General features: G+C 42.6%; 1 protein-coding gene and 1 long non-coding RNA gene across 2 annotated transcripts; one reads left to right on the forward strand and one right to left on the reverse strand.

The window, feature by feature from the left end:
- Positions 1 to 1,318: 1,318 nt before the first annotated feature.
- Positions 1,319 to 15,888, reverse strand: LOC100993576 (uncharacterized). Its single transcript, XR_609336.6, has 4 exons — positions 15,181 to 15,888; positions 12,891 to 13,127; positions 3,256 to 3,363; positions 1,319 to 2,440 (listed from the first exon to the last, which is right to left on the reverse strand). It is a non-coding gene; the product is annotated as an uncharacterized LOC100993576 (long non-coding RNA).
- On the forward strand, positions 14,647 to 24,741 carry VIM (vimentin). The gene is made up of 9 exons (XM_003831176.5): positions 14,647 to 17,135; positions 17,800 to 17,860; positions 20,727 to 20,822; positions 20,910 to 21,071; positions 21,839 to 21,964; positions 22,315 to 22,535; positions 22,992 to 23,035; positions 23,440 to 23,525; positions 24,376 to 24,741. Exons 1-9 carry the CDS (start codon positions 16,573 to 16,575, stop codon positions 24,415 to 24,417), a joined length of 1,401 nt encoding a protein of 466 aa, XP_003831224.1. The 5' UTR covers positions 14,647 to 16,572; the 3' UTR covers positions 24,418 to 24,741.
- Positions 24,742 to 26,291: the final 1,550 nt, after the last annotated feature.

The following is a 26,291-nucleotide window of genomic DNA, read 5'->3' on the forward strand; positions in this document are numbered from 1 at the left end:
GAAGCACCTGCTAGAAAAAGGGCCAGCTTTGAGCATATGCCAAACCTTGAGGTGTAAACATCAGATCACCAATAGCCCTTGTCAAGTAAGAGTTTTCTTATCTCCTGCACCTCTTTCCCTCTGTGAGCTCTAACCCTGCAGTGGCAAGAAACCTTAGTTAGCAAAATGAGGAAAGAGGAAGGGAGGCACCTAAGTAGGGAGAGTGAGAAACCCAGGACTTCCCTTTCCTAAGGCACAGTCAAGCCACGGGAGGGAGGATATTAACTCTCGGGCAAGATTGAAATTTTGCAAGTTACATACATGTGAGCTTTGTAAATTACTATGATCACTTTTCTCCTTAGAAGTGATCAAAGAATGGTTTGGTTTTAATAAATGACTGGAAAAGTCACAGGAGCTGCACAAATTTTCATTTGTAAAATGATCGTTTATCAACTGCTCTCTTGTCTTCTTATTCCTTCCTGCCCTTGGTTTTTGGACACACATTCTTTTTTCTCCTCTTTATGCCATAGTTTAACAATATCATCACCAACCATCAACACTTATTGAGGATTTACTCTACTCCAGACAATCGATTATGCATTTTATATACATTTCTCATTTCATGCACATACAACTGTTATTATCACCTCCATTTTTTATATCAAGAAAATGAGGCTCTTCCAAGGTAGCATAATTACTGAGCATAGGAGCTGAGAAATTTACCTTGGGTACTCTGACTCCAGAGTCCCACTTTTTTTCCCTGAAAGAATGAATGAAATGTATTTTCTCAGTTCAAAGGATACAAAGTATCAAATTTGCCTTTTTTTTAAACAAACTGTCTTCCAGACCGGAGTGCAGTGGCATGATCATAGCTTATTGCTCACTGCAGCCTAGTCCTCCAGGGCTTAAGTGATCCTCCCACCTCAGCCTCCTGAGTGGCTGGTACTACAGGCATGCAACACCATGCCCAGCTAATTTTTAAAAATTTTTCATAGAGATAGGTTTTTGCTATGTTGCCCAGGCTGGTCTTGAATTCCTGGGCTCAGGTGATCCTCCCACTTCAGCCTCTTGAAGTGCTAAAATTATAGGCATGAGCCACCAGACTTGCTTTCTTTAATAAAACAGAGCTCTCAAAAAAATGGATCTCCCCCATCTCATGAGAAAATTGAAACATTCCACTGAAGGAGAATTAACAGAAAAGTAAACATAGCTACTTTTTGTAATCAGAAAACTTGCTGATGTATACTCTTATTCCAAACCCCTGGATGATGTCATTATGTCAACAGTCCTTTAGGATTCCTCAACCCAGACATAAAATAACAGTCACAGCACTAGCATATCCAAAAATGGTATTGCTTTATTTTTTAAAAATATATTCCTTTTTTGAAATATCAATCGAATCAATTTTATTCTCACAACAATCCTGTGAGTAAATATTATTTAAAAATATATTTTTTGAAGAAACAGATTAAAAGCTTTAAAAAATGTGATTCACTGAAAATCATATAGTGAATACATGATAGAGTCAGCACTAAAAAGGCAGATATACCAAAGAGAGACTGAAATAAGCAACTCATATTTTGTATCGACTTCGAAACACCTCTTTACCATCAGTGTTTGTATTAATCATTCTTGATCTTTATACTTCACATTTCTTGGTAATCCAAATGCTTCACAAGTTCTCTTACACATCCTGAATCTCTTGCTTCATTCAGCGAGATAATTCCTGGTGAGCAGGAATGCATATGGTTTTCAGATGTAGAAACTGGGATCTCCAGAGACAAACAAGTTGGCCATGGCAATGGGATACAATAATCTTATAGGATTTTACAAACCTGATTTGAAGTTTTGTCCTAATATGGAAAGGTATGCCTTTTCTCACTAGAGAGATTATTCTAGGATTTTAGAGCCATACCAATATATTTCACGGTAACCTAGTGATCTGGAGTGCCCCTCTCTGAGAAAGCAAAGATTCTGCAAGCAATTAGTCCTTCAAATCAAATTCCTGGCTTTTACAAAACTGCTTCTTTTTTGAATTCCAAAAGTTAACTAATTCTTTTCTATCTATTCTTCATTTCCTCATAAGCGAACACTCATCAATTTCCCCATTTTCCAACCCTATGGTTTTCTTATTCTACGTGGCCACAGACAGGAACAATTCACTAGCACAGTGGTTCTCAGAATCACCTGGTAAGTCTTGTAAAAACACAAATTGCTGGGCCCCATGTACTCCCAGAGTTTCACATTCAGTTGGTCTAAAGTGGGGCCTAACAGTTGGAATTTCTAACAAATTATCCGGTAATGCTGATGCTACAGGTCTGAGTAGCACATTTTGAAAATCACTTCACTAGTACACCCCCGACGTGTTGTCCTGATGGATCCTTCCAAAAAATTGTTCAGATGCCAAGGCTCGTGAATCACACACATGGTACTTAATGCCTGGGCCTCACATCGAAGGCTTCTATATTGAGAAGAAAAGAAATATTTGTCATGACTCATTGCCTTTTTCAAGCTGTTCCAGCTACAAAATTAAAACCAGAAAAGGACTCAATTGAAAGCAAAATAAAAACAGCTCAAGTAACACTGTCCAAATTTTGAGATTTATGGCATGATTTCTGGAATTAGGACAAAAGGTATACTAGTGATTCAGGTAAGTCCTGGGCTGACCACACTGGAAGCTGGCATCTCCAAGGCTCCCGACAAACCCTGGAACCCAAGCCAAGTTGCTCCTGCACTACCCCAGAAGCCAGCTCAGGTCCTTGGCTTGTGGCTTGCTTTTTCTGTCAACAGTAAGTTCTTCCACAAAGCTCTCCAAACACATTAGCAACCTATAACTCTTTTAATTAACTCATTTTTCTACAACTTCTCAGCTATTTTTAACACAGAAAAAAAATGTCAATTGTCAAGAAATAAACGCTGTTGGGCCATCAAGCAGGTAGGCTGTAAATCTGAACCGAGAACCTAGCCAATGAATTTCCTTACGATTTCTTCCTTTTGTAATAGCAACACTCAGTGGAGATTTTAATTCCATTTTTCATATACTTGGGGAAAAAATACGGCATTTTATGTCATAGCATAAAATTCTTCAGCATTCCATTTTAGTTATTAAATAATGACTAGTATTTGAAACAGCACTGTTACATTAAGTAAAAAAAATTGGCAAGAAATGTCAACTTAGACATTTAATAAGATATGTTAATAAGATAATAGTTCTGCTTAGAAAATAAGGTGTTAGTTCTACCTTTAACGTATCAATATATTGTAGGAAATACTGACCTTTTATTCTGATCACCACGAGTCCATTAAATTTCAAAATGTGGGACAGCCAGTACATGATATACTACTAAGTAATAAATCTATGTCATCCAAAGGGAGCTTTGCTGTCTGAGTCCAAAAAAAAAGAAAACAGAAGCATAATGGTAAGGTTACTGAACGCTCAGGTCTTGAAATAAGTCATTCTGTATGAGCATGAGTCACCAAAACTACTTCCTTAGTGATAAAAGTTGCCTAAGTAACATCAATGCCTCCCTATGCTAAGAAGGATATGGGCAGTGTGTTGGGTTTCAGACCCACTAGTCATAGTCATTTCCTTTACTTAATTGCTAACTGCCCTTCCTGGCTGTAGTTTGGGGCCTGTGTTTTAGGTAGTAACCCAGCAACTAGTTATTATGCTATATTTTATCAAGGAGAACAAAACAGTAAACTTTGTATTCCCATGGATTTCAGAGTAAAAGTCAATGTTATTTCACCAAGGCCCTCTGACTTAAGGGAGTTATTGTGAAACTGTTCAACTAGGTCTCAATGTGGCCACATCATTATGCAAGACTCAAAGGCAAAATGATTTAACAGAGAAAAGAGGAGCAGATTGGGAGCCCTCTGAGAGGAAAGGAGGGGTGGTATTCATTTCTGTGTCCTTAGCACCTAGCAGGGAGCCAGCTCACCTAAAGATTCAAAATGCAGGCCGCACAGGGGCGGTGGCTGATGCCTGTAATCCCAGCACTTTGGGTAGGCCAAGGAGGGGTCACTTGAGCTCGGGAGCTTGCGACTAGCCTGACAACACGGTAAAACCCTGTCTCTACAAAATATATTTTAAGAAAATTATCTGGGCATGAGGGCATGTGCCTGTAGTCCCAGCTGCTCAAGAGGCTGAGGTAAGAGGATTGCCTGAGCCCAGGAGGTCGAGGCTACAGTGAGCTGTGATGGAGTCACTGTATTCTAGCCTGGGTGATATTGCAAGCTCCTGTCTCAGAAAAAAAAAGACTCAAAATACATCCACCAAATGGGGTTTGCTGGTTCTTTTCAAAATAATCCAATCTATGAAGTAATTGTGCCACTGCTGAGTTAGGATTTCATCGGGCTTTGCTGTTGTTGTTGTTGTTGTTGCTGTTGAGATGGAGTTTTGCTCTTGTTGCCCAGGCTGGAGTGCAGTGGTGTGATCTCAGCTCACTGCAACCTCCACCTTCTGGTTTCAAGTGACTCTCCTGCCTCAGCCTCCCGAGTAACTGGGATTACAGGTGCCTGCCACCACGCCCGGCTAATTTTTGTATTTTTAGTAGAGACGGGGTTTCACCATGTTGGCCAGGCTGGTCTCGAACACCTGACCTCGTGATCCTCTCACCTCAGCCTCCCAAAGTGCTGCGATTACAGGCATGAGCCATTCATCAGACTTGTTAACACATATATGCCTTTGTTTTTCCCTTATATTTACCACAGGACTGTGGTATTTGCTGCTGTTCCCCTTGCAGACATGTGAAGTACATTAAGCATGCTCTATTTTAAAATCTGACATACAAAAGCAATGAGATTAGTATTGCATGAGAAAATTTAAAAACTGGATAGTAAGCACACATGTATTATCAGTATCGCTGTTGGGTTTGGCCTTGAGAATCTTGGTTGCCTATAATTCCCTGAGCCTCCTCTCATTTCCAAAAACTCCCCCATAATTCTTGGATTGCACAATAGTACTACCATGAAGGACTACAATGTTAATAAATCTCCCTAAAAATCAAACTAATAGACGGTAAGTATAGGTAGAAGTTGTTTTTAACTGATATAAGTATTGCATTCCAAAAATGTGGTTTTCTTTCTTTTCTACTAGCAAATGGGGCAAAGCATTTTTATTCACTTAATCGTATGCAAGATTCAAATGCCATAATTATCCATTCATTCTGGTGGGTTGAGTCAGAATTAAGAAATGAGATCTCCACAGAAAACCCCTAAAACTGTCTATGGACTTCTTGATGATTCATTAAGGGCACCATATTCTCTGAATCAAAATGGGTCCTGTTGCTGCATCAGAACAGGAAAAAAGTAGACCAAAGAGACAAACATCATGATAACAATGCCAAAGAGATTTGGGGACATCTCCAACGGTAGCACAAAATTACTATGGCATATAAAGTACTACAGCACAGTGAGGTTTAGAGTTTGGGGACTGGAGCCAGAAGTCCTGTGTTCAGGTCAGCCACTTCTTGGCTGGATAAACTTGAGTAAGCTACTTACCTTCTCTGTGCCTCAGTTTCTTCACATGTCAAACCGGGCTGTCGTGAGGATTAAATAAGTTAACCCATGGGCAGTACATAATGATTGCTTTCATATGTCATAGGCACTCAATATATGAAAGCAATCATTATGGTTACCATTAGCCTTTCTATCCAGGTCAGACTCCAGTTTTAGCAATGATATCAAAGTGTGCCTGGTGATGATTGTTTGGGGTTCACTCAAAGACCTAGTATTGGTCAAGGACTGTGACAGCTAGCCTAGAGTTAGCAAAGGAAAAACCCTGGCCTGGTGTGGTGGCTCACGCCCGTAATTACAAAACTTTGGGAGGCTGAGGTGGGTGGATCACTGGAGGTTAGGAGTTCGAGACCAGCCTGGCCAACATGGTGAAACCCCATCTCTACTAAAAATACAACATTAGCCGGGCATAGTGGTGGGCACTTGTAATCCCAGCTATTTGGGAGGCTGAGGCAGGAGAATCGCCTGAACTTGGGGGGCAGAGGTTGGAGCCGAGATAGTGCCACTGCACTCCAGCCTGGGCAACAGAGTGAGATTCTGTCTTAAAAAAAGAAAAAGAAAAACCCTGATCAAACACATCAATATCTCTGCAGTGTATTCTATCACACCTGTCTGAAGTTCTAGAGATGCCATTCAAGTAAATTACAATATTGTATTGGAAAAACTTCTCATAATTTATGTCACAAAGAACATGTATTTAATCTATATTAAGCTTGAGTACCACAGAATTTTTTTGTCCATATGCCACATATCCATATGAGTCACATTAGAGAACATATTTCTAGTACTTAGCTAATTAGAAATACAAAACCTTATTCAGTGGTTTGGAAATCGTCATGGTAGAATTACAAAGACAGCTGCCAAATCCTTTATTCTGCTACAGTTAACTCTGAATGGTCTTTCTTTACTTATATCTCATTGTAATGTTAATGAATTTTCTTATCTTTTCATCCTTGCATATTGTCATTATGTCATTTTATATTTCCTTCCATTTGCTACATGGCTTCATTTAGGGTTACTTTGTGTTATTTTTTTTCTAGAATTTGTCTTTGATTTTCATTTCCAACCTCTGCAAATCATACTGATCTTTGTCACCATACACAAAAACCAAAGCTTGAGAGGTTTATTTTAAACTCTGAGTTTATCAAACATATTCACAATTAAATATAATATTTAATATACTGAAGAAAATCATTTCACTGGCTGAGTGAATGTGATATGCCAGAGTTAAAGCATCTCCCAATTGTCCATTTTTGAAAATATCAGTCAATTCATTAATCAGTTTTGAAATACATAAGATGGAGTTCCATTATATTTTGCAGATTTATAGGAAAGAGATTATGACTATATAGATGGTCAATAATCCCCTTCCAATGTCACAGGTTACCATAAAGGCAAATAAAAATTTACATTATAAATTTATCTGTTCTTTAAAAGAAAATTAATAAACTGATATGCACATCAATAGGAGACTGGCTAAGGAAAATGTGGTACATATACACCATGGAATACAATGCAACCATGAAAAAGAACATCAGCCAGGCACGGTGGCTCACGCCTGTAATCCCAGCACTTTGGGAGGCCAAGGTGGGCAGATCACCTGAGGTCAGGAGTTCGAGACCAGCCTGGCCAATATGATGAAACCCCGTCTCTACTAAAACACAAAAATTAGCCAGGCATGGTGGCATGCACCTCTAATCCCAGCTACTTGGGAGGCTGAGGCAGGAGAATTGCTTGAACCCGGGAGGCAGAGGTTGCCGTCAGCCAAGATCGGGCCACTGTACTCCAACCTGGGAGACAGTGAGACTCTGTCTCAAAAAAAAAAAAGAGATCATGTCCTTTGCAGGAACATGGATGCAGCTGGAGACCATCATCCTTAGCAAACTAATGCAGGAACAGAAAAGCAAATACTGCATGTTGTCACTTATAAGTGGGAGATAAGATGAGAACACATGGACACAAAGAGGGTAACAACAGACACTGGGGCCTACTTGAGGGTGGTGGGTGGAAGAAGGGAGAAGATAAGAAAAAATAACTATTGGATACTAAGCTTAATACCTGAGTGATGAAATCATCCATACAACAAACCCACATGACACGAATTTACCTACAAAGCAAACCTGCACATGTACCCTTGAACCTAAAATAAAAGTTAAAAAAGAAAATTGTGCTATTAAACAAAATTATTATTAGGTCCCTTACCTAAATATCTTGAGAAAAAAACTTCTACCACTGGGGAACTACATGACCTCCTCAAAGTAGGCAGAGTAAATTCCCAAGATGCCAATTGCACTTGGCAAATTTTCTAGCTGTGGCATAATCTTTTTCTGTGTACAAAAAAAAAAAAAAAAAAAGGAAAAACAACATTATAGGCCACTGGGCAAATACCTGCTAGTTTTCTTATGGTAGTCTAACTCAGCCAGTAACTAAACTGGGATGATGTCATTTAGGGCTCTTTCAAGTGACATGAGGTTTTTATAACTGGATTGATGGGTTTTTTGTTTGTTTTTGGTTGTTACTGTTTTTTGATCAAGTGAACTAATACTGAAAATCTGGCTTTAATTCTTTGTCCAACATCAGCTGGAACTTATTTTTGCACTAGACTTCTCCTCCATTTGTTAATTAAACTCTTGTGTTCCCTCTACATACTTACCACCTTCTCTTTCCTCTGTCATAGACTGTGAATTAGACATTGATGAAGTTAAAAAATCACTTATAGTCTACAGGGAATTGTGAGCTATGTTTTCCCCCTCAAATGTTCAAAGATACCTCCCAGAAAGGGTCTTTAAGGTTTTTCTTTCCCTTCTGATGTTTTAAACACTGTTTTAGAGAATCGTGATGTTCATGATTTTATACTAGCTATGGGAACAAGACTAACACACTCAAAGCAGCTAAATGACAATAAAAGACCATCTACTTTATTCCTTTAAGGGAACAGATTAGAAGTGCTTAGAAATGCTGTAGACCCTGGGCCATGGTCTGATAGTGGTCAGTGGGTATTAGATTCTTGTAGGAGCGTGAACCCCACTGTGAACTGTGCATACCAGGGATCCAGGTTGTGCACTCTTTACAAGAACATAACGCCTGATGATGGTGAATTGTATAATTATTTCATTATATATTACAATGTAATAATAATAGAAATGTTTGAATCATCCTGAAACCATCCCCCCGCCTGGTCCATGGAAAAATTGTCTTCCATGGAATCGGTCCCTGGTGCCAAAAAGGCTGGGGACCACTGCTGCATAATGTAAAACCACACTATCCAATTATAGCTCACCTTCATGAGACTATAATTTATATAGACTAGAGAAGGGAAGATATTTCCAGGTTAAGGGACCTGAATTAACCGTCTTTCAACTCAAATTAACTTTCCAACTAATTATTTCTGTCTGGAATGCATCTATTCTTTCTTTCTTCTTCTTCTTTTTTTTTTTTTTTTTTTGAGATGGAGCCTCATTCTGTCGCCAGGCTGGAGTACAGGGGCACAGTCTCGGCTCACTGCAACCTCCGCCTCCTGGGTTCAAGCGATTCTCCTGCTCCAACCTCCCTAGTAGCTGGGACTACAGGCGGGCACCACCAGGCCCAGCTAATTTTTGTATTTTTAGTAGAGACAGGGTTTCACGATGTTAACCAGGATGGTCTCCATCTCTTGACCTCATGATCCACCCGCCTGGGTCTCCCGAAGTGCTGGGATTACAGGCGTGAGCCACTGCACCAAGCCGCATCTATTCTTTTAATTATCCTGTTCACAAGGCTCAGAGCCCACTCGATTTTTCTTATCCCCTAGCCCTTAAACATCACAATTGCTTAAAACATCTCCGCGTCAGGCTCCCTTTACCATCCACTTGATCTACCTCAAGCAGACCTCAAATCAGCCTCATTCTCCACCCCTAAAATACAGCTACAAGCATGTCTTTCTCCTAGTTGAAATTCACAGTGCATTCCCTCTGCCCACCACATTAATTATCAACTCCTCTTCCTGGCATTTACTCATCCAACGCATGGCCCCACGTTAACTTTCAGTTCCCTTTCTCCCCTACAAATACTCCATAATCCAGCAACCCTGGGATTATTCCTGTTCCCTAAATGTCCTCAGCACTCTGCCACCCACACAGTTTTTGCTTATACTGTTTGGTCAGCACTAGAGCAACCTTTCTTTGCCATGATAAGCTGTAGAAATTGTACTCATTCTTCAAATACTATCTTTTCTAATGACATTTTCTGTTCTCCCCCAAGTAGATAGGATCATTTGTTTTCTCAACAATATTTAACTTATTTTTAGGTATAGTATTATAGATTTTTTAAAATTTAGATTTAGGGGGTACATGTGCAGGTTTGTTACATGGGTATGTTGTGTGATACTGAGGTTTGGGCTTCTAATGATCCCGTTGCCCAAATAGTGAACATAGTACTCGATAGGTGGTCTTTCAATCCTTGCCTCCTCCCTCCCTTCCCACTTTGGGAATCCCTAGTGTTTATTGTTTCCATCTTTGTGTCTGTGTATACTCAATGTTTAGCTCCTGCTTAGAAGTCAGAACATGCAGTATTTGGTTTTCTGTTTCTGCATTAATTTGCTTAGGTTTATGTTTTCTACTTGTATCCGTGTTGCTACAAAGGACATGATTTCATTCTTTTTTATGCTTATGTAATATTCCACAGTGTATATGTACCATGTTTTCTTTATCCAATCCACTGTTAATGGGCACCTGAGTTGATTCCATGTCTTTGTTATTGTGAATAGCGCTGCAATGATTATTTCTCCACCTATGCTCTTTAGCATTTTATCCTATCTGTGCTACAGCACTCACTTACCACATTCTGCTATGTATTCCAACTCTTTATCTGCTTTCTAATCCTTATACAAAGCTATGAGATCCCTAGAGGCATAAAAAGTACCTTACTTACTGAAATATACTAAGAAGCATTGCAGGCAGTGCAAAAAAATATGAATACATCTATCTGTTGAATGGAATATGAGGAAAGACCTGAGGGTGGGGGAAATGTACTATATTCATGGAAGAAGAAGGAGCTTAGGGTTCTACTGAACTCGCTGCCTGGGGGGAACAGTGGAAAATGAGGATAGATATATATACTTGACATAACTTCCAAAGGCCACTAGATAACTATGATCCTCAACCTCCTCTGCAGGAAAATTTCTGTTTCCCTCATAGTCTTTATCACCAGTTGCAATCATTTTGTTTGTTCCTTTATGAGTATTGTCTCTCCGTATCATATACATATATGCAGACTCAACACTATGTTCCAAGAGGCTTTGGGCCATACCTGCTTTGGTCCCTTCCCCAGTGTCTACCAGACTGCCCGGGACATGGCAAATACTCAATAAATATGTTTCGAGTAAAAGAATAAAAGTTGTGTATCACGATACCTTGTGAAGATTAAATGCAGTCATGTCTAAAGTGACTAGCACAATGCTTAAACATAATAAGCACCAGTAAATATTAGCCCCACACCTATATTTCTTCCTTCTATGAACTACTCATGTATTGATGTATATATTCAACAGATGTGCCTGGCTTTTCTCTAGCCACTGGAAATAAAATAGTCAACAAAAGAGAGAAAAATTCCTACCTGCCCTTAGGGAGATTACATTCTAGTGAGGAGATGAGCAATTCCTGCCAAGAAGTTTAAAGAAGGAAGTTTTTGGCCAAATGTGGAGGCTCACACATTTAATCCCAGCATTTTGGGAGGCCAATGCTGGAGGATTGCTTGAGCCCAGGAGTTCAAGACCAGCTTGGGCAACATAGCAAGACCCTGGCTCTACAAAAAATAAAAAGTTAGCTGGGCATGGGTGGCACTCCCAGCTTCTAGGGAGGCTGAGGCAGTAGGAATGCTTGAGCTCAGGAGTTAAGAGGCTGCAGTGAGCTATGACTGCACCACCGCACTCCAGCCTAGGCAACAGAGCAAGCCTTTGTCTCTCTCTCTCTCTATATATATATATAAGTTTTAAAGAAAAAGGGGTGATGGTTTGAAGATAGATGCATTGGTGGGAGAAAAGAAAGCATGGAGGGGCCGGGCGCGGTGGCTCACACCTGTAATCCCAGCACTTCGGGAGGCCAAGGCGGGCGGATCACGAGGTTAGGAGATTGAGACCATCCCGGCTAACACGGTGAAACCCCGTCTCTACTAAAAAAATACAAAAACTTAGCCGGGCTTGGTGGCGGGCGCCTGTAGTCCCAGCTACTGGGGAGGCTGAGGCAGGAGAATGGCGTGAACCTGGGAGGCGGAGCTGGCAGTGAGCCGAGACCGCGCCACTGCACTGCAGCCCCGGGGGACAGAGCGAGACTCCGTCTCAAAAAAAAGAAAGAGAGAAAGAGAAAGAAAGAAAGAAAGAAAGAGAGAGAGAAAGAAAGAAAGAAAGAAAGAAAGAAAGAAAGAAAGAAAGAAAGAAAGAGAGAAAGAGAGAGAGAAAGAAAGAAAGAAAGAAAGAAAGAAAGAAAGCAAGCAAGCAAGCAAGCAAGCAAGCAAGCAAGCAAGCAAGCAAGCAAGCAAGCAAGCAAGCACGGAGGAACGGAAGCCAATTGCAGTATTGCAGGAAGGAGGTATGAAATGGCTTGGATCTGAGTGACAGCAATGTAACACAGGAGTGGATCCAGGAAGAGCGGGGCATGATACCCATTGGATCTGAGATGGAAGAGTTAGTTAGGAAGTGGCAATTATGAAAGTTTCCAATCTTGTTGTTTTGCTGTATTGCCCTGAATAGACAGGGAAGCTGGCAGGGGAAGCGATGGTGGTTCATGGGTTTTAGGGCGTGAGACGAGCTAAACCCAATCTTGCATGCTATTCCTCCTAAGAGGCAAAACGGAATCTAAATGAAAATTTTTAACTCACAAATGAAAGTAATGTTTTAGAATGCAGGTGAAAACAAATCTCCCTTCTTATATAGTATGATCACTATTACATCATTTGATTTTGTTTTTTACATCATTTTACATCGTAAACATGGTGTTATAGCTGTCTGCCAAATTCCTCTAAAAATATGCCCCTTCACAGCAAGATCTGTGTTAATCATCCCATCAATTCAGTTCCTGGAACACAGTAGGTCCCTAAATAATAAGTCCAGCACTTAATATTTGTGAATTGAACTGGTTGATAGTAAGCAAAATTTTGTTATCAAGGCAAACAGAAAAGATAAGTGCATTTAGAGTCAGAAAGGCCTCGATTCAAATTCTTCTCCCCTTCTTCCCACCCCTGCTAGTCATACAACCACAAGAAATTTGCTAGCCTGCATCTTAGGCTCCTCGTTAGTGAAATGGATGATCAAGTCTATCTTGCAGGAGGGTGTGAGTGCATTAAGTTAAATTAAGTATATACACAGTGTCTGTCATTCAGTTGGCATCGACATTACTTATTATACTATTTATTATTATTACCTGTATTTCCATGGATTTTAGGTTTTGCTATGGTTTTCATGCTCTCAGTGTACCCTCCTTCTTCTTTCCAATATTCCATCCAAACAGTCCTGCTAGATGCTGTTCTCTTGGCATGGCTAGTCAGCTTTCCCAAAGCCTCCAAAGGCCAGTAAGCTTCTGTCCACACGGCTGGCTGGTCCATCAGTTTAAGTCACCCAGTTCAACTGACATCATGACAGCTTGCAAATTCCAAAATCACTGTTGGTAATTTAGATGTGGTAGTGTTTATGCCTGGCCTATGAATTATACCACCATGTCTTTATTTATATGCAACTTGCATCATGCTGTGTTGAAAGCAGCTTCCCAGTCCAGCACTTAAAAATACTTCTCAGATAGGTTTTCATAGCAATTAAAAAATAAACACAAAACCCGGGAAAGCTATGTCTGTGTACCCAAAAGATACCTAAGAACATAGTAGCATAGAGAGCAGGCTGAGTTGTCTCACTCAAGGATGTGAGTTCAGATTCATTGATCTCCCTGACTGAAAACTATCACCCATTGATTGAGGCACTGTATATCTTATCTCAGAATGAAATGAATTCTTAAGTCTCATGAATTCTACATGAATGAATGAAAGTGTTTCTGCAACTTTCACTTCTCTTACAGCCCACCAAAAACAATGGCATTTTCTAATAGGAAAAACACATTGAACGCTGTATATGTGCGTATGTATATGTGTGTGTAGTACATACATATACTTTATTTTCAGACAGGTTCTCACTCTGTTGCACAGGGTGGAGTGCAGTGGTGTGCACAGCCTACTGCAGCCTCAATTTCCCAGGCTCAAGCAATCCCCCTGCCTTAGTCTCCCAAGTAGCTGGGACCACAAGTGTGCACCATCACGCCTGGCTTTTTTTGGTTTCATATATATATGTTGCCTAAGCTGGTCTCAAACTCCTGATCTCAAGCAATCCTCCGGCTTTGGTCTCCCAAAGTGCTGGGACGACAGAACACCTATACTTTTATACATTCTATATGCATCAAACAAACATATGTCTGTGACAAGAGAGCAGCCTATCACAGCCCAGAGACTTCAGAATGGGGACAGGTTGGAAGGAGGAGCTACCTATCCCTGAGATGATGAAGAGGACCAGTGCCCATTCCAGGAGACATCACCGCAGCCCTGAGGAATCGGCTATGGGCACCAGCAGGGCACAGTGCCACACCTCGCCAATGCCTTGTCCTCCTTTTCCATAGTGAGTCAGTCAGCAAGCGTCGCATTGCCCTGGGATCGGCACTGCACGTAGAAGTGAGTTCCACACTCTCTTCCTCTCATAGGGAGATCACTTTTCTCATTCTAAGGGTTCCAGGCAAACTCACAATGGTGGCATTTGCTGAGCAGTGGCTTGAATAAAGGGCTCTCAGAAAGCAAGATGTAACTCAGAGCATAGGCTTGTCCTCCAGGGCACCCAGCCCCAGGAATGCTCTTGGGGAATGACCTGCAGCCTCCCAGTGAAAGAGAGAATAAAAGAAAGCCCCAGCAGGCGAGCTGGGCAGTAGAGAGTCCTGTAATTCCACCTTGGCAAGCACCATTTGCAAGAACGAACTGGGATAAGGTAAACAAAATATTGCCTAAAAGAGGCTTGTCCAAAGAAGTCAGAATACGCTCTTCATTTACCTCTAAATTATGTTTCTTAAATACCAAGTAACCTGCAGTACCCCCTGCCGCCACCAAAAAAAAAAAAAAAAAAAAGAGAGAAATACTTTTTTTTCTCCTATCCACTGCAGAATCAATTTTACAGTGGTTCTGCAGTTAATCTTTTCAGTACACCATAAATCTAAATACTCAAAAAAACCTGTGCCTTTTCAATTGCTACTAAATCACGAGAAGACTGATTTACATAGTCCCCTTTTATCTCCCTTGGCGGGTAAGTACTCAGCTCTGCTCGTTACTAATATGGAAACAACAGCCCTTGAATTGAGTGATTTCCCTAGAAAGGTTAAGGTGACCGAATCTGAACACTCCCTCCATGTCTTGGACACGAAGTTTTTTGCTGCGTAGACAGTTTTATCCCCCTCACCCCAAGGTCAATTGCACGAATTCTTTTGGAAAACAGGACCTATGGCATTTCCCAGACAAATCACCGTGAACCCTGTACTGTGCATTGCTGTCCTAAAATTAACACATAAATCTATTGCCGCCAAACATTCTGTCATTTGTGTTATATAATTGCCTTTCATTTGAACTCATTAATCAAACTGGGGTTTTTAAGCAACACCTAATTAATTCTTTAACTGGCTCATATTATACCTTTAATGACTTCCACCAGGGTAAAAACCACTGATCACTGAGTTCGATTTTGAAACTACGGACGTCGAGTTTCCTCTTTCACCCAGAATTTTCAGATCTTGTTTAAAAAGTTGGGTGTGGTTTCATGGGGGGAGGGGGAAGAGCGAGAGGAGACCGGAGGGACGGGGGCGGGGACTCTGCAAGAAAAACCTTCCCGGTGCAATCGTGATCTGGGAGGCCCACATATGGCGCCTCTCCAAAGGCTGCAGAAGTTTCTTGCTAACAAAAAGTCCGCACATTCGAGCAAAGCCAGGCTTTAGCGAGTTATTAAGAACTGAGGGGCGCTCTTGTCCCCCACAGGGCCCGACCGCACACAGCAAAGCGATGGCCCAGCTCTAAGTTGGTAGCACTGAGAACTAGCAGCGCGCGCGGAGCCCGCGGAGACTTGAATCAATCTGGTCTAACGGTTTCCCCTAAACCGCTAGGAGCCCTCAATCGGCGGGACAGCAGGGCGCGGTGAGTCACCGCCGGTGACTAAGCGACCCCACCCCTCTCCCTCGGGCTTTCCTCTGCCACCGCCGTCTCGCAACTCCCGCCGTCCGAAGCTGGACTGAGCCCGTTAGGTCCCTCGACAGAACCTCCCATCCCCCCAACATTTCCCCGCCAAGGCAAGTCGATGGACAGAGGCGCGGGCCGGAGCAGCCCCCCTTTCCAAGCGGGCGGTGCGCGAGGCTGCGGCGAGGCCCGAGCCCGGCGTTCCTGCGCTGTGCGCGCCCCCACCCCGCGTTCCAATCTCAGGCGCTCTTTGTTTCTTTCTCCGCGACTTCAGATCTGAGGGATTCCTTACTGTTTCCTCTTCCCGCTCCTTTGCCCGCGGGTCTCCCCACCTGACCGCAGCCCCGAGGCCGCCGCGCGCCTCCTCCCACGCCCCTTTGGCGTGGTGCCACCGGACCCCTCTGGTTCAGTCCCGGGCGGACCCCCCCTCACCGCGCGACCCCGCCTTTTTTAGCACCCCAGAGTGAGCCCAGCTCAGACTATCATCCGGAAAGCCCCCAAAAGTCCCAGCCCAGCGCTGAAGTAACGGGACCATGCCCAGTCCCAGGCCCCGGAGCAGGAAGGCTCGAGGGCGCCCCCACCCCACCCGCCCACCCTCCCCGCTTCTCGCTAGGTCCCTATTGGCTGGCGCGCTCCGCGGCTGGGATGGCAGTGGGAGGGGACCCTCTTTCCTAACGGGGTTATAAAAACAGCGCCCTCGGCGGGGGCCAGTCCTCTGCCACTCTCGCTCCGAGGTCCCCGCGCCAGAGACGCAGCCGCGCTCCCACCACCCACACCCACCGCGCCCTCGTTCGCCTCTTCTCCGGGAGCCAGTCCGCGCCACCGCCGCCGCCCAGCCCATCGCCACCCTCCGCAGCCATGTCCACCAGGTCCGTGTCCTCGTCCTCCTACCGCAGGATGTTCGGCGGCCCGGGCACCGCGAGCCGGCCGAGCTCCAGCCGGAGCTACGTGACTACGTCCACCCGCACCTACAGCCTGGGCAGCGCGCTGCGCCCCAGCACCAGCCGCAGCCTCTATGCCTCGTCCCCGGGCGGCGTGTATGCCACGCGCTCCTCTGCCGTGCGCCTGCGGAGCAGCGTGCCCGGGGTGCGGCTCCTGCAGGACTCGGTGGACTTCTCGCTGGCCGACGCCATCAACACCGAGTTCAAGAACACCCGCACCAACGAGAAGGTGGAGCTGCAGGAGCTGAATGACCGCTTCGCCAACTACATCGACAAGGTGCGCTTCCTGGAGCAGCAGAATAAGATCCTGCTGGCCGAGCTCGAGCAGCTCAAGGGCCAGGGCAAGTCGCGCCTGGGGGACCTCTACGAGGAGGAGATGCGGGAGCTGCGCCGGCAGGTGGACCAGCTAACCAACGACAAAGCCCGCGTCGAGGTGGAGCGCGACAACCTGGCCGAGGACATCATGCGCCTCCGGGAGAAGTAAGGCTGCGCCCATGCAAGTAGCTGGGCCTCGGGTGGGAGCTGGAGGGAGAGGGGAACGCCCCCCCGGCCCCCGCGAGAGCTGCCACGCCCTTGGGGATGTGGCCGGGGGGAGGCCTGCCAGGGAGACAGCGGAGAGCGGGGCTGTGGCTGTGGTGGCGCAGCCCCGCCCAGAACCCAGACCTTGCAGTTCGCATTTCCTCCTCTGTCCCCACACATTGCCCAAGGACGCTCCGTTTCAAGTTACAGATTTCTTAAAACTACCACTTTGTGTGCAGTTGAAGGCCCTTGGGCACAATGAGAGCCAGTCCTCCAAACTTTCAGAAAGTTTCCTGCCCCTTCTGGCAGGCTGCCAATCACCGGGCGGGAGAAGGAAGGAGGGGAAGGCGGTGGAGGGAGCGAGACAAAGGGATGGTCCCTCGGGGGCGGGGATGGCGGGGCTGTCCTGTAGGTCTGTGCGGCCACCGTGATTGCCCCTCTGCGCGGTGCCCGAGGTCCCGCTGAAACCTGCCGAGGGCAGCAGGTCTGAAAGCTGCAGGCGCTAGTTGCGCGGAGGTGGCGCAGCTGCTCTGGAGGCGCAGAGCGAATACGTGGTGGTTGGGTGTGGCCGCCCCGCCCCTGGCGGTTTCCTAGTTCCCCTTTGGTTAATGCGCAACTGTTTCAGATTGCAGGAGGAGATGCTTCAGAGAGAGGAAGCCGAAAACACCCTGCAGTCTTTCAGACAGGTTTGTAGACTCTCTTCCCACTCGCAGCCTCCTGACCCCACCCAACACAACCCACGAGCAATTCTAAAAGTTGCTTAACTCACGTCTAAAAAGTGCAAAACTTCAGGGCTGCGCGTAAAGCCCTCTAGTGGCGGGAAGACCACAGGTTGGAGCTTCTCATGATTAGAAAAAATATTAATAAAACCCCTTGAACGATTTTTTTTTTTTTGAGACGGTGTCTTACTCTGTCGCCCAGGCTGGAGTGCAGTGGCGAGATCTTGGCTCACTGCATCCTCCGCCTCCCGGGTTCAAGCGATCCTTGAATCATTTCTAAGCAGTTCCTTGGGACATAAAGAAAAATCTTTTAACTTTTTACTTTGTTTCCCAAATGTTGCACAGTTTTGCAACACATTGACCTTCTGGTTCGAACGGTTACAATTTTAGATTGTGGTTTGCCAAAGTCAAGTTGCTTAATTTTTACAAGGCCACAAAAAGCGCAATTATGCCCTGCAGTTTAAAATGGAAAACGTGTTGGAAGATAAGAAAACTTAGTTTCCAACTGGAATGGAGCCAGCAAGTTTCTTTTCTTCTTTGCAAATTCTATTGTGGCATTAAAGTTCGATGGAAGTATCACTATGCACAACTATTTTGTGATCTAATAAGGGTGAAAAGGAGCCATCTGTCCCCTCGGCTAAGGGGTATTAATGGTTTCTATGGGCTTCACTATGGAATGTAGATACAGACATTCTGGCAAATGTGGTGGCTCTGGACAGAAATAATAGGAGTCTTTGTATTCCCAGGGAAGCTTTGCAACAGGCTACATTCTTACTGAATATGTAATGATGTAAGCACGGTTCTAATTGGACACAAGTATTTGCTAACATCCGTTATCTAATATCTGGCCCAGACTTGAGAAGTATGTAATGTAAAAAGTTTTTAAAGCTACAAGCATACCTCACATTTTAAAAGTCCTTTCTTGATTGGGTTCTTGTGTTCTTTAGCACTCTTGCCATAAAAAATAATAACAGTAATAAACCCAAGGCTGAAAAACTGAATTTTAACTAAAGGGTTTTTGTGCGTGTTTTCTTTTTCACCAAAATTAGATGGGCTTACAGAATTTTTAACTTAAAATTGGAATCCAAAAGCCAGAAGATCCCCATTATAGTTTATAGTTTTATTCCCTGGAATATTTACTGGGATTAACTGCAAAGCACTCTCAGATGAATAGTGTAGTATAACATTTTGAAACTGAAATACATTTACCAAATTAATTTAACCACAGCAATGTGTGGTTCCTTTTAGTCCTTGAGCATTTTTGATTATCATACCTGTCATGTTTTCTGCAGTGTAGTGAGTTAACATAAAACAACATCAATACAAAAGATCCTCTGTTTCGAGATTAAGCAAAATTCCTCATTCTCTTCAATGTGATAGAATACCACATTGATCTTTCTTTGGAGGTTAGTAAAATATCTTTTATGTATTTTTCAGGGCTTAACAAGTAAAAATCAATGTTTTCATCAAGTCTGATCTTTTTGTCACCCACTCTTCATTCATTTTTCCACTAAGGTGATAGAAAAGTCTCAACAGTTTAAGACCGTAAGGCTATAAACTCCAAATATAATTGCTGACAAGATAAGCAATCCTCACGCATCCTTTTGAGAGGAAATAAAATCTTAGTTGCAAGATTACATATTCTGATTTGGAATGCTGAGCTTTTTAAATGGAAATATAGAAGGACAGCTGAATCAGCAAAAATCCTTTATGTAGTTTCATTCTTTGCAAGCTTGACCAGTCATTCTGAAACAGGCTAACTGAACTGATACAGTGGCAAGTGAAAAAGACACGCCTTTACAGGATGAGTCAAAGGAGTTTTAGAAGAAAAATCCACCAGAGAAAGCAAAGCAAATACAGTTCAGAGTTACATTTCTTTTCCATTTTTTCCTGAACTGAATCTTTGGCATGCATATCCTGAATTGGGTTATTGAATATAAATCTAGCCTTGTACAGTGGATGCCAGATGACTACATATTTGCTTTGGAGCCTAAGGATAAGTTTCAAAAGATTTGAGTGGAGAAAAAAAGCTAAAACTCTTGAAGCACAAGTTTCTGTTCTCCATGTACTCAAGTGTACATGAAGTTGTGAAAATTTGTCCACCTCTACCATCATGTTATTCCATGAAATTACAAAACAAATCTTAAAAATGTTGTGGCATAGATTTTCTAGATTTAAAAAGTAATTAAATTAAATGAATTACTTTATTTTTTGAGACAGAGTGTCACTCTGTTGCCCAAGCTGGAGTGCAGGGGCACTATGTTGGCTCACTGCAACCTCTGCCTCCTGGGTTGAAGAAATTCTCCTGCCTCAACCTCCCAAGTAGCTGGGACTACAGGCATGTGCCACCACACCCAGCTAATTTTTGTATTTTTGGTAGAGACGGGGTTTCGCCATGTTGGCTAGGCTGGTCTCGAACTCCTGACCTCAAGTGATCCACCTGTCTCAGCCTCCCAAAGTGCTGGGATTACAGGCATAAGCCACCATGACCAGCCTTAAAAAGTAATTTTAAAATATCACTGGTAAAATGTGGATTCAGTCATGATTGAGTGCAGTTTACCATGTGTGTGGACATTTATTTATTTTAAAATTGTCGATCACCACCTTGAGTAAAACACAAGCAGTCACAATTAAAATATATTAGTGAGCAGGAGAAAGCACAGCATATTATAGCACTGAATGATTTATAAACCTATTCCAGGGTCATAAAATGTGTCAACGCCTTTTCTATAGTAAGGAGACTAGGTTCAGATGGTTAATCTAAGACAAATAAATGAGATAAGCCATACACTTTTACATCCTCCATGTCCTGTCTTTTCTCTGTTCAAAATAGGATGTTGACAATGCGTCTCTGGCACGTCTTGACCTTGAACGCAAAGTGGAATCTTTGCAAGAAGAGATTGCCTTTTTGAAGAAACTCCACGAAGAGGTTAGTGGAGTGACTTTCAGGGAATGAATGAGGGTAAGGCAGCCCCCACGGTTGGCAGAGCTGACCGTCTGTCTGTTCTTTTTGCAGGAAATCCAGGAGCTGCAGGCTCAGATTCAGGAACAGCATGTCCAAATCGATGTGGATGTTTCCAAGCCTGACCTCACGGCTGCCCTGCGTGATGTACGTCAGCAATATGAAAGTGTGGCTGCCAAGAACCTGCAGGAGGCAGAAGAATGGTACAAATCCAAGGTAGGAAACAAATCAGTGCGGCTTCAACCAAAGAAAAGCATTGTGTTCTCAAAACCCCATACCTGTGTGTGATTCCTAAATATCCTCTAGCTCCAATGCAAAGCTGGCTTTGACTTCTTGCTCATGTTGTGTTTGTCACCACAGCCTCCCCACCACTCACATCACCTCCTTTATTTATTTATTTATTTATTTATTTTCTTATTTATTTATGAGACAGAGTCTTGCTCTCCTGCCCAGGCTGGAGTGCAGTGGCAACATCTTGGCACACTGCAACCTCCGCCTCCCAGGTTCAAGTGATTCTCCTGCCTCAGCCCCCTAAGAGCTGGAACCACAGGCAAGCACCACCATGCCCGGCTAATTTTTGTATTTTTAGTAGAGATGGGGTTTCACCATGTTGACCAGGCTTCTCTCAAACTCCTGACCTCAGGTGATCCACCCTCCTCAGCCTCCCAAAATGTTGGGATTACAGGCGTGAGCCACCACGCCTGGCCACATCACCTCCTTCAGAATAGCAGACTCTCTTCCCCCAACCTTGCCTCCAAGTAAACCCCAATGCCATACCTTTGACCTCCACTGTGTTGAAATGAGCACTGTAGAGTGAACTCTGAAAATACTAATGTCAGTACTCCACTACTCTTTCCCTGGCTTTCAAAACAGAAATTTAAACCTATACTGGAAGACATTCAGTGAGAAATATGATTTTTTTTTCTAAGAGATTCAAAAGACTTGAATGTGAGCAATCCACATTTCTGTTTTCTTCCCGACAGTTTGCTGACCTCTCTGAGGCTGCCAACCGGAACAATGACGCCCTGCGCCAGGCAAAGCAGGAGTCCACTGAGTACCGGAGACAGGTGCAGTCCCTCACCTGTGAAGTGGATGCCCTTAAAGGAACTGTGAGTACCAACCCTGCAGTAAAAGAGGGAAAATAATGACCCATTCTGCTGACTAAGCTCATGATGATACCTGAACAAAATGTTGAGTGAGTAAAAATGTATATCATAATGCAAAGAAAATGAGTTATCAAGACAGACTCAAAAGGGACTTCATGGAACTCTTGAAGGTTTTAGCTTGCCTATATCATTGCTTCTAATGTGAAGGACTTGGTACTCGCATTCTCCACCTAAAATTAGAGTGGTCGCCATTTGACGCTAATGGAAATTATTGCAGAAGGTCTGTCAATGGTTCTGGGAACAGCTGGGTTTTTCTGAGAAATAACACCAGACATCTTTCTCACCTCCTGCAGAATGAGTCCCTGGAACGCCAGATGCGTGAAATGGAAGAGAACTTTGCCGTTGAAGCTGCTAACTACCAAGACACTATTGGCCGCCTGCAGGATGAGATTCAGAATATGAAGGAGGAAATGGCTCGTCACCTTCGTGAATATCAAGACCTGCTCAATGTTAAGATGGCCCTTGACATTGAGATTGCCACCTACAGGAAGCTGCTGGAAGGCGAGGAGAGCAGGTAGGGAACTCAGACTTGGATGCGTGAACTAATGGTGACCATTTGTTAGGCCCTGTGCCACTGGGCTCTAAGCAGTGTCACATTTAATCTTTAGAAAGTTTCTTTGAGGTAACTACTTTCCACTTTTTGTAGAGGAGGAATTTGAATTGAGAGAGAGTAAGTGACTTGCTGAAAAAGGGTTAATTAACAGCAGAGCTGGGATTTGAACCCATAACTCTGTCAAAGCCTCCACTCCTAACTCCTGCTCATGCTCCTGTGGAGAAAATGCTTGTAGTAACATATTTTAAATGTACTAACAAGACCAGTCATGGGAAAATGTTTCTGAGACAAATCTCTAGTTTATGATTTAAAACAGTACGTTTTCTTACGTGACAAAAACAAAAAGTGTGTTAATTTGTTCCCAGTGGTTGAAGTTATTTGCCAACAATTTTACTGTTTCTCTTCATCTGTTTATAGGATTTCTCTGCCTCTTCCAAACTTTTCCTCCCTGAACCTGAGGGGTAAGCATTTTATTTCCCTTTAGGAAAAACGTCAGCAGCTTGTAACCACTGTGTTTATGTCAAAGCATTCATTTCTTTTAGGATATCTGAAAAAATGCCATATAAGAGAAAACTCTATAAAACATCTATAATTTTCAAACCCAAGTACACTCTTGCATTCTATGCTTTAAGTTAAATGCAAACTCCTTTTTCCTTCTTCCTGCTGCAAGTACTGTCTCATCCTGATGCTCAAGAGTGTCAGGGCCTGGGTTTGCAAACAGAGACTACCCTAAAATTATTTGGGGAGTAGTACTTTACACAGTTGCCTCTCCCCCACAAATCATAATTGTTTCAGTAAAATGGTTACTTGGTTTTTCCAAGAAAAAACTCATTTTTACTCATTTTTGGCCTGTTTGTTTATTTAGAAACTAATCTGGATTCACTCCCTCTGGTTGATACCCACTCAAAAAGGACACTTCTGATTAAGACGGTTGAAACTAGAGATGGACAGGTTGGTATCTTTTAAGTAAAAAATAGGGTAATCTCAGACAGGAGTTGATATATTTTAAAATCAATGAATCTGCATCTCAGATACAGCTGGCTAATTTGAGAGGTTCAGGTTTCATTCATGCCTACTAAAAAAAGAATAGGCTTCTTCTTCCAGCAGTACACACAGCCAACTAATTATTTGGCTCCTGGATGTGAAGTTGAGATAGCAGTCTTCCTGTGCTCCAGAATTAGTGATTTGCTTTGGTGCTTAATTTGAAGTGGGAGTAAGCTTCCTTAAACCACTTCCTAAAGCAGCTACGTGAAACAGCTTCACTAGACTACCTCAATATGAGGAATGTTTTGATCCTGGACATATGGTGTCTTCCTACCTCCATACTTTACAGATTCCTAAACCCATCTATATAATACAAGCGTGTGCCATACGATCATTTAGTTTCTTATTACCTCCCTATGCCAGGAAAGAAATAGTTGCAATTTATTGTAGTCATCATGAAATCTTCCCTTGCACATAAATTTAAAATGTACCTGCTGCACATTTTAATATGTCTTAATTGCTTTTAAACTTGGCTGTGTTGTGTACAACTATTATACCATCTTTTATAAACACAGTTTTTTAAGAAATTTCTTTTTGTAAGTTACAACATTCCACTGGATCCTTATATTGCCTGTAGTGGAAGAGGGTCTTGTGTGTCTGCCCCTTCTAGCTTTCACTCATGCAGATGCAACATAACCTTCTGATTTGCACAATAAATTACATATATTTAGCAGGATTTTTATTTGCCGTGATATATAGGATAATTTAGTCTTTGGCATGTGGCATTATATTTATTTTGGGTTTTTTTTTTAAACAGGTTATCAACGAAACTTCTCAGCATCACGATGACCTTGAATAAAAATTGCACACACTCAGTGCAGCAATATATTACCAGCAAGAATAAAGAAGAAATCCATATCTTAAAGAAACAGCTTTCAAGTGCCTTTCTGCAGTTTTTCAGGAGCGCAAGATAGATTTGGAATAGGAATAAGCTCTAGTTCTTAACAACCGACACTCCTACAAGATTTAGAAAAAAGTTTACAACATAATCTAGTTTACAGAAAAATCTTGTGCTAGAATACTTTTTAAAAGGTATTTTGAATACCATTAAAACTGCTTTTTTTTTTCTCCAGCAAGTATCCAACCAACTTGTTTCTGCTTCAATAAATCTTTGGAAAAACTCTTTTGTTGTGTTATTTATTGGATAATATCTAAACAATTCTCTACTTGGTCGTGTTAGTTAATTTGTCATTACAATCATGTAACTTGATAAATTCAGGTTATTTATGCTTGAGATGTAGTTCTTCATTTTGTCATTTTTGATAGACCTCACTTTTGATTATTACTTAAAAACATTTACAAATAGGTGCTGTCGAATAAAATAACTTGTACCAAAATGAAGATAGGTCTCTATAAAATGAGCTCAGCTCTGTGATTTTAATCATAACAAACAGACTTCCTAAAATTAAAAAATAAAAACTTTTTTAGTACATACAGCATATGAGCAACACAAATTCCACTTTTGGAGTTAAAGCATAGGAAGTTGCCAAGATAGAGGGGCTTATCTTCCGCTAGCAAGATGCAGAGAAATAGAAAAAGTTCACCAAGTTTTTCTTTTATTTAAGACAGGATCTCACTTTGTCACTCAAGCTGGAGTAAAGTGACTCAATCATAGTTCACTGCAGCCAGCACCTCCCAGGCTCAGGCAATCCTCCCACCTCAGCCTCCTCAGTAGCTAGGAGTACTCAAAACAAATAAACAAATGTCTAACTTTAGCCTAAAATGTGAGTTGTCTTCCCAAAACTAGCCACACACCTGGCTAATTTTTTAAATTTTTTGTAGAGATGGGGTCTCGAAGCGTTGTCCAGCCTAGTGTGGAACTCCTGTGCTCAAGCAATCCTCCCTCGGCCTCCTAAAAAGCTGGGATTACAGGCATGAGCCACCACACTCAACCTAGTTCACCAAGATGTAATATATGAAACTGTTCTGCTTTATTGTTTGTGTGTGTGATAGCTATACCTATATCCATCTATCTATAGATACAGATATTTGTAAAGACCTTTGTGTTTGGAGAATGGCATTAGGCACAAAATAAAACCTCCTACCTTTTCTTCCGGGGAGAAGAGATTATTACATGTGAATCACATGGTGCTAACTGTAGGTGTAATAAGGTTTCAAAGTCTGGAGCAATAAAAATGAAGTGGGGCAGTCATGGAAAGCTCCCTAGAAAGCACTCAGTGTGAGCATAGAACTTATATAAATAGACGAGAGAAGGTATTGCCAAGACACAATAGTGTAGTAATGGTCAATAATGTGCGTGCTGGAGTGAAAACTTCGAGTACGTTCTCGGACATCTCTAAGTTTCAAATTATGGAAATATTATTATCTTCTCTCCTCCGAGAATGATGTGGTAGACATTGTCATAATTTTTCTGTGTTTGCATCTGCCTCTCTCTGGAGTTAACTAGTAAGATGGTTCTCACAAAGCCCTGCCCATTTGCAGGAATGTTCACTGTGATTTTTATCATTTTGGTTACTGTGGGTACTGCATGAATAAAGAAAGGATTGGGGCTGGATGCAGGGGCTCATGCCTGTAATATCAGCACTTTGGGAGGCTGAGGCAGGTGGATCACTTGAAGTCAGGAGTTCCAGACTAGCCTGGCCAATATGGCGAAATCCTGTCTCCACAAAAAATACAAAACTTAGCCAGCCGTGGTGGTGCATGCCTATAACC

The sequence above is a fragment of the Pan paniscus genome, chromosome 8 (assembly GCF_029289425.2).
Source record: "Pan paniscus chromosome 8, NHGRI_mPanPan1-v2.0_pri, whole genome shotgun sequence".
Classification (NCBI taxonomy): domain Eukaryota; kingdom Metazoa; phylum Chordata; class Mammalia; order Primates; family Hominidae; genus Pan; species Pan paniscus.